General features: G+C 43.2%; 1 protein-coding gene across 1 annotated transcript; it reads left to right on the top strand.

Moving 5' to 3' along the window:
- The first annotated feature begins 4,340 nt into the window (after positions 1–4,340).
- On the top strand, positions 4,341–9,361 carry LOC109461961 (tetratricopeptide repeat protein 28-like). The gene is made up of 4 exons (XM_019758440.1): positions 4,341–4,655; positions 4,875–5,060; positions 5,349–5,501; positions 5,766–9,361. Exons 1-4 carry the CDS (start codon positions 4,376–4,378, stop codon positions 9,359–9,361), a joined length of 4,215 nt encoding a protein of 1,404 aa, XP_019613999.1. The 5' UTR covers positions 4,341–4,375.

Consider the following 9,361-nt stretch of genomic DNA (forward strand, 5'->3'; position numbering starts at 1 on the left):
ACAGTTTTTCTTTACACTTTAGTAAACTAAATTAAAAAATTACAAATTTAAAGTAATACCTAAACAAAACCAATACAACATACCTGTACACTTTGTTCCAACAGGTCTGCAATGATCTGTGTGAAAAGTAAATGTATTACATGTATTTGCATTGTACGGCAATTTATATGATACATGTCAAACAATTTACTAGTAAGAGTCCAGCAAGAGATATAAAGACTGACGCTACAGATATGTACGGTACATAAATATCGAAGTCCAGCACTATATATTTTAAAAACTCACTGCAAAAGGGGCCTGCGTGACTTGTGGAAGAGCCGCGTACAAGCTATGTATGTTTACGTATTTTCGCCGGCGCCCCCCTCCCACCCCACGCCCATAATAATACGTTAGCTAAAGCGGAAAGTAAACGAGGCGGCTCCTAATTCTGAAGATATCTACATCTATATCGTCACTCCTGATCTGCCAAGAGTTTATGTTGTGTCACAAGAGTATTCACAGAACGTTACCTGTTGTCGTCTGCGTTTTTCGAACGCCGTACGTGAGCCGCTTACAGCAGACGACGCCCCACTCTCAGCCGGTCTTTCGTCAAACGCATGTACATCCGGCACGGCTGTGGGCTTCAACTGAACGCGTTTACGTATTCCGAATTCCCGCTCGAGTCCGCCGACAAACTGGTCGCTGGAAAAATGACGACTGCACAGTTCGGCTTTCGCCCCTCCCGTCCAGTTGTTTCTACGGCGCTGTACGTACTGGGTCCACAATCGCCTTCTCCGCGGGCTGCTTGGAAAACTATGCAAACTAAGTCCTAATTTCGTAGTCCCAGAACAACCATAAGCTACACATCTACGCACCATATTTCTATAATAACAAAGATAAACAAAGATACTGACGAAAAAACTTGGGCTGACAAAAAACTACATGACAGTTCCTGTCGTCTGCTAAACTATGACGCTCGCGTTCCTACTGTGACGTCACTTCCGGTCTCACTGCCGAGTTTGCACTAGAGTAGAGCTGGTGGATTTAACACTTAGTTTTCGCAAATTCATGGGCGCTTGGATAAAAATGAGGCAATTTCTACAATTACATGTGTGGAAAGCTGTTTATTCCCCAAAATGCACATCCCTTGTTACATAGGGGCTTTAACCGTATCACAGTCACCAAAGATGAAGTCGACAGTTGTGTGATGTATGGATATATATTTAGTGTTGGGTTTGTTGTTTTGTTTTTGGGTAATTGTTTCACATCTTATGGCATCTAAAATACTCGAACATCTTATGGCATCTAAAATACTTAAACACACAAGTAAAAGCGTAAATGAAAGTTTCTAACATGGTAAAAAAGCTTATGTAATATGCATGGATACATCTTAGTTCCACAAGGAAAGTAGATATCGTGTGAAAAAAGCTTTGTTGCTTAATATATACCTTAATGCGACCTAATGTCTCTGACTGCAATATGCTTGAACTGTCAGAAGATGTGGAAAATACAATAACGTGAAACCTACTGGGCATCATTTGTGATTTAATTACCGGTTAAGTGTCTCTTCTACAAAGTATATTCAACAGTAGACAAGTAAATTCCGTGAACAAGGCTGACGGAGTTAGCCAAAAATTTGGATAAGTCACAATTCATTTAGTGTTGGACATTAAGTTTTAGCCTTTTCGTCACAATGTATTATACCAAGAACGCAGATAAACTTTCATGCAAAAAGACCCAAGCTGGTAATATGAAGACATTGCAAACACTCTGGGACTGAAGAGCACAACGAGCCAACACTTAGCGTCACCACGCAACCTTTAAAACAACAGGTGACGTCATAGTAAGGTTAATCAGTTCACAAAAATCCCAGGTTAAAATTAGCTTATATCCCAGCATGCCTCAGGAAAAGGGGACGTGTGCATAAAACAGCCCGAGTTCCGCACCTGACGTCTGTGGGAAAAGGAGCGGGTTTCTTCACTATAAAAGTGAGTACGGAAGGCAACCGTCTTACTCATCTAAGTACATGTAACACTGATTACTGTTAACTAACTTTATTGTGGATGTTGCAGTTTGTTCTGTTAACAGCATTCAAAGGACTAAAACTAACTGTGCAAAGTAAAGGGTCAAAGGTTGTTTCACAACTTTCCCCAGCATTGTTAGAGTCGTCTGTTTGTTAGAAGCTTTAACAATGACGCCTGTCATCATACTCGTGTTAAATGCAATAAAATAGGGTGGCGACGTCGAATATCAGCCAAGCTACTCCAGCCTGCAGCTGGCTGATATTCGACATCTATAGTAAATGCATTGGGGACCTGAAGTTTGACTCTTAGACAAAATTCTGGTAATAACTAATATAAAGTAGAGAAATCGTAAATCACTCTCACGTTACGTTTCCGAAATGTCCAATGTGTTAAGGAGTGTTCTATATTATCGAAGAAAAGTGCTGCTGGGTGGGGGGGGGGGTGTAGTAGTAGTCTTCCACCAGACTCCTTTTGCAGGCTGAATAAATCGTAGAAATCGGTCTAAAAATGGTGTTAATTGGCAAGAGAAGGCAGCCGGCCATCGAGGATCCAATCGGCCTGCACGATGGCCGGCTAACTTCTCTGGCCAATTAATACCCTTTTAGTCTGGTGGAGACTATGTGTACAGGCGCTGTAACCTGGGGGAGGGGCATATCGATTTGTTTGACCTCAAGTGTTAAAGTGGTACTGTGCTGCACGTGATGTATTTGTTTATTGCAAGAAAGAAGCTACAACACTACAATACCAGTCCCAATTGCCCCGATGAAGATGACAAACTGTATTTGAAACGTCATCGCTTGTTAAACAAATGGTTGTGAATAAGTAACTTCCAATCATTCACCAACCTTATGAAATTATTTAAGGGAATACGATACTGCACGATGTAGACCTACATCGGATACATATAGCGGCAAGAAGCAGAACTCCAGTCAGAAGCTCTGAATAAGGTGTCTGATAGACACTGACACCTAAGCAAGGTGATAATATTTGGTTGTGTTAAAGACAACCCGTATATATTGTTATTTTATTACAAATATTTGGCCATATAAAATTAGGTGTTAGCCTTAGACATTGTTTAACTATAGATTACTGTAACTTATCAAGGCCATAGACAACATAAATTATAAAAGACATTATAAATATGCTCAGTATTTAAGCGTCTGAAATTGTTTATCTTGTGGTGAAAAGATTGATTTTTTTGGCATTTGTCATATTTACTGCATTTATGGGGACAGCTACAACAGTTTTTCCTTACATTGAATCTATCATGAAGCAGCTATAGTCTTGCACTGTCTTTACAACTTTGTTTTAATTTAAGGAATATCTAACAGACTTTATAAGTCCTTGGTAACTACTGTGCCAGCCTTATATGTAAACCATAACTTGCACCTGTTTGCTGTGAGTAAACATACCAAGATGGCGGCGTAGATATTACTACAACCTACATGTACTCCATAAAGGTTTGTGCAGTTTTAACCAGCAGACCAATGTTCCGTTGAAATCTTGAAAACGTGTCTTCTGGCACAAACAACTTTGCAATTACAAGAATCTAATAACAAAAGTGTAGGAAGAGGAGCAAGGCTTGACGAAACATACATTACAAAGACTCCAATGGCTAAAGATAAACTTGGCAAATATAACTACAACCATGTAACGTTTGTTTTCAACAGGGAACGCTACCTGGTATGAGACATTCCTTGGCAAAACAAGTAAATATTTTCTGACGTACAGCCTACGCATAGGTGTGGATAAAGTATTTTTGCGAGTATTGAATACCAAACGTTAAGTGCATTTTGACTCGGTGCAAATTAAAGTTCACTGCCTCTGTAACCTCTATGCTTGTGTTGACTTAATTCGACCACGTATACACATGTTGATACACACAAAAGGGGAAAACAGTTCAAAATGTTCCAAATCTATGCTTAAATCTTACAGTGAATCCTAAAGCCACGTTGATATGCTTGTTTCTTTCTTCTATGTATGTTTTTTAAAGATTAATGCCGTTTTCTAAACATGACAAAATGAGAAAACCACCTTATCAAAATCGCCGTCACGGGACAGCCATGAGGTGTAGGTCAAAGGTCTCCAAACACACCTTCCACAGCTGATGGCACATACGGCCACTTTATGTGTGAAAAAAGGTTACGTAAGGCATCCGTTTAAGGGTCATACACTGTATCAAATCATACAGAAACTCCTAGTGTTTCATGATGTAGTAAAGACACCAAACGTATTTGGGGTGCCTTAAGTCAAATGTAGATAATGTAATAAAATGATCATTTCGTATATGCAATGCTTGTTAAGTTGAAATTCAATCATTTTGTCTTTCAGGCTGGATGCATTAAGCAAGGCAGCTGAGGACTACACCAGACATGGCTCAACTTTCCAGACTGGCCCAGCTGTACTACAAGATCTCTGTCAATCTGACAGAGGATGAAGTTAGAGATCTTAGATCCTTACTCGCTGTTGATAAAATTCTTGGCAAAGCAAAAACTGAAAAGGCAACACCGCTAGAAATCTTTAACATGTTAGCAGACGACAAAACGATTGGAAGGGGAAATCTGGGGTTCCTTGTGCAGGTTCTAAGATGTCTCGGAAAGGGAGAGTTGGCAGAAGAAGCCGAGCGTCTTGAGCAAGAACACAAAATAAAAGGTAAGTCTGAAGAATACAATTAGTTCAAATCCAGGAGGTATTATCGTAGTCATATTAACATCTTAAAATCTTGAGAGTTTAACGGTAATCCAACCACACACACACACACACACACACACACACAGAGTCAGTCGCTCGCTCGCTCGCTCACACATCTGCTGAAAGATCATTACCAATCCAAATGCAAAACGCGTCATCCCTTGATTTTCTAACCCACAGAGAAGAAAACCACAGTCGTGACACCCGACGCCAACGGATCAGAAGACGAACAAGTAACAACCGAGTCAAGAGTCGGTGCAGCAGCACTTACTACAAGTGACAGCACGTCAGAAGACACAGAATCAGAAGAAACAGAAGTTAAGGAGATCATCTCTACTGAACACTCTCCTGGGGAAATAGCCACAGGTCAGATTGTGTGGATGTGACTTCGTCTTTAATCGACAAATAACCCCGCGATGGGTGCCATTAGGGGGGAGAAGAGGTCAAGGCTAAGGCGGACAGGCCGACAGCCCGGCCCGGAACGACTCAACATTCATGGGAGCCATAACTACCGGGTCGGGTTATGACTGATTTGATTCTTGCCAGAACGTGAATAATTTGTGATGTAAGTCAGACCAAAAGTTTTGAATATTGATTGCGTCGATTAAAGTATTTAAAACTATCCATTTCCATTGCTGCTGTTTGTATGCACAGATCATCAACGGACGACAGAAACATGCGATGATACAGACGTGCGTGGCCGTGGTGAAACCTCCGAACTGGCCTCACTGCACATCAGGGAGCTGGAAAGGCTGATTGAGGAACCGATGAAGACATTAGGACCCATTGAACCGGACACATCTGCAGGTAGGCTCAGTTGATATAATTGGCAATGGTCCATGCAACTCATACTGTATTTGTAATCAAAATTGATATACTGCTAACTTGTACTGTTTATTTCTTTTTCATTCTATCATTGGAAAACAAAACTCATACTATAAAACGACACTTTTTCCCTTTTAGCTTCACTTAAATTATTTTTGGCTAAAGCACACACATTCGTTTTCTTTAGATAACGACTCATCAAGGAAAAACGATTTCCAATCTAATATCCCTCGTCCTACTCTTCAGATATTCAGGATGCCAAGTCCCGGTTAGTCACCCTCCTTGCTGAGCTGGACACGCCTGCAGTGGTGGCAGACCAGGAGAAACAGAGTGTCCTGTACTGTCAGATAGGTGATCTATATAGGGCTAAACTATACAACTTAGAGTTAGCGCTGCAGTATTATAGAAGTATGCTAGAATGTTCACTGTCAGAAGAACAAACCCAAACCAAGGCCCATAACAGACTAGGTCTGACATATGACGTGTTAGGTAAACACGAAGAAGCCACTAGGAATCACGAGAGAGTTCTGGAGATCTGTAGAGATGTTAATGCTGATGAAGTTGATATTTGTGTCGCCCGCAAAAACTTAGCAACATCGTTAACATTGTCAGTTAAACATTCAGAGGCAAAAACTAATTATAAAACAGCCTTGCGTTTGGCTAGGAAGACAGGAAACAAGATTGAGGAGATAGACATTAACTGTAAGCTTGGTGACTTGCACAGAGAACAACTAAAAGAGCCGCAAGTGTCTCACATGTACTACACAAACATGTTGGCTCTAGCTAAGGATTTTGAGAGCAAATTTTGGGAAATGCGGTCCTATAACAGACTTGGGTTAGCTTGTGAGTATATGCAAAATTGCGAACAAGCACTAGAGTGGCACCAGAAGAGCCTGGCACTAACCCTCGACAGTGCAAATACAAGAGACCAGATAATAACACGCATGAATGTTGGTGCTTTACTAGGTGAAGCAAACGAGTCAAAGTCCCACCTTGACAAGGCCTTACAGATGGCGCAGGAAAAGGGGGAAGAGTATGGGCAGATGAGTGTTTACATTCACATGGGTGACATGCAGAGACAAAAATTCAATTCCCTCCGTACATCTATTCAGTATTATGAAAAGGCTCTTACACTAGCCAGGCAGTTGGGGGACAGGCGTCACGAGGGGTGGGCTTACAACAGGTTAGGAGACGCCCATGTTGATATGAAGGAGTATGGGGCAGCTCTAGAGTGGTATCAGAAGCACCTAAAGATAAGCCAAGAAACCGGACACAAGAAAGATGAGGTAACAATACTCGCGGATGTGGGCAATGCATACAGATTACTCGGAAATACCGAACAGGCGACAATCCACTTCACCACAGCCTTACAGCTGGCACAGCAGACAGAGAACCTACATGGACAGATGCAAGTTTACTTTATGATGGGTGACATGCAGAGGGTACAACTCAACTCCCCACATACAGCCATGCAGTATTATGAACAGCACCTCGCACTAGCCAGGCAGTTGGGGGACAGGCGTCATGAGGGATGGGCTTACAACAGGTTAGGATGGGCCCATGTTGATATGAGGGAGTATGAAGTAGCTCTAGAGTGGTATCAGAAGCATCTGAAGATAAGTCAAGAAATTGAAGACAAGAAAGATGAGGTAACAGCACATACAGCTGTGGGAAATGCCTACAGATTACTTGGAAACACCGAACAGGCGACATCCCACTTCAACACAGCCTTACAGCTGGCACAGCAGACAGAGAACCGACATGGACAGATGGATGTTTACTGTAAGATGGGTGACTTGCAGAGGAAACAACTCCACTCCCCACGTACAGCCATCCAGCATTATGAACAGTACCTCGCACTAGCCAGGCAGTTGGGGGACAGGCGTGAAGAGGGATGGGCTTACAACAGGTTAGGAGACGCCCATGTTGATATGAGACAGTATGAAGCAGCTCTTGAGTGGTATCAGAAGCATCTGAAGATAAGTCAAGAAATTGAAGACAAGAAAGATGAGGTAACAGTGCTTGCGAATGTGGGAAATGCATACAGATTACTTGGAAATACCGAACAGGCGACATCCCACTTCAACACAGCCTTACAGCTGGCACAGCAGACAGAGAACCGACATGGGCAGATGCGTGTTTACTGTAAGATGGGTGACTTACAGCAGGAACAACTCCACTCCCCACGTACAGCCATCCAGTATTATGAACAGTACCTCGCACTAGCCAGGCAGTTGGGGAACAGGCATGAAGAGGGATGGGCTTATAACAGGTTGGGAGACGCTCGTGTTGCAATGGAGGAGTATGAAGCAGCTCTAGAGTGGTATCAGAAGCATCTAAAGATAAGTGGAGAAATTGAAGATAAGGAAGATGAGGTAACAGTGCTCACGGATGTGGGAAATGCCTACAGATTACTCGGAAAAACCGAACAGGCGACATCCCACTTCGATACAGCCTTACAGCTGGCACAGCAGACAGAGAACCTACATGGACAGATGAATGTTTACTGTAAGATGGGTGACATGCAGAAGAAACAACTCCACTCCCCACGTACAGCCATCCAGTATTATGAACAGCACCTCGCACTAGCCAGACAGTTAGGGGATAGGCATGAGGAGGGATGGGCTTACAACAGGTTAGGAGACGCCCATGTTAATATGAGGGAGTATGAACCAGCTCTAGAATGGTATCAGAAGCATCTGACGATAAGTCAAGAAATTGGAAACAAGAAAGACGAGGTAACAGTGCTTGCGGATGTGGGCGATGCATACAGATTACTAGGAAAAACCGAACAGGCGACATCCCACTTCGACACAGCCTTACAATTGGCACAGCAGACAGAGAACCTACATGGACAGATGGATGTTTACTGTAAGATGGGTGACTTGCAGAGGGAACAACTCCACTCCCCACGTACAGCCATCCAGTATTATGAACAGTACCTCGCACTAGCCAGGCAGTTGGGGGACAGGCGTCAGGAGGGACTGGCTTACAATGGACTGGGACGGGCCCACTATGCGATGGGGGAGTATGGGAATGCTTTGGAGTGGGACATGAAGGACCTGGCGATACGTCAGGAAATTGGATACAACCTGCTTATAACGCATCAAAACATTGCTGATTCCTACAAGGCACTGGGTAAACTGGACCAGGCTAGATCTCACTATCAGTCAGCCATGAACATCGCCGTGGAGACAGGAAACAAACAGAAACAGATGGACATTTACCTCCGTCTGGGTGATTTACACAGGGAACAGCTACATGAACCACAGGAATCACACAAGTACTACACAGAGATGTTGGCTCTGGCTAAAGACTTGGAGAGGAAGGACAGGGAGAGACAGGCTTACAACAGACTCGGACTGGCTTGTGAGGCTATGCAGGATAATGAGGCAGCTCTGGAGTGGCATCAGAAGCACCTGAAGATGACCCAAGAGGATGGAAACAAGACAGAAGAGTTAACAGCACATGAAAACATAGCTGCTTCCTACCAGGCACTGGGCAAATTGGAACAGGCCAGATCTCACTATCAGTCAGCCCTGACCATCGCCATGGAAACAGGAAACAAACAGCAACAGGAGGACATTACCAAGGCCCTGAGTAAACTTGACCAGGTCAGTTCTCACTCTCAATCAGCCATGGCCATAGCAACGGAGACAGGAAACGAACAGGAACAGGAGGACATTACCGAGGCAATGGGTAAACTAGACCAGGTCAGATGTCAGTCTCGGTCAGTCATGGCCATCGCCAGGAAACGAACAGGAACAGAGTCAGGAAACGAACAGGAGCAGAGAAAAAATTCCAAGAAGCAGAAAGGACACAAAAACTGCCATGTTAGCTAG

This window comes from Branchiostoma belcheri, unplaced genomic scaffold (assembly GCF_001625305.1).
Source record: "Branchiostoma belcheri isolate BF01 breed outbred unplaced genomic scaffold, Haploidv18h27 scaffold98, whole genome shotgun sequence".
Lineage (NCBI taxonomy): Eukaryota > Metazoa > Chordata > Leptocardii > Amphioxiformes > Branchiostomatidae > Branchiostoma > Branchiostoma belcheri.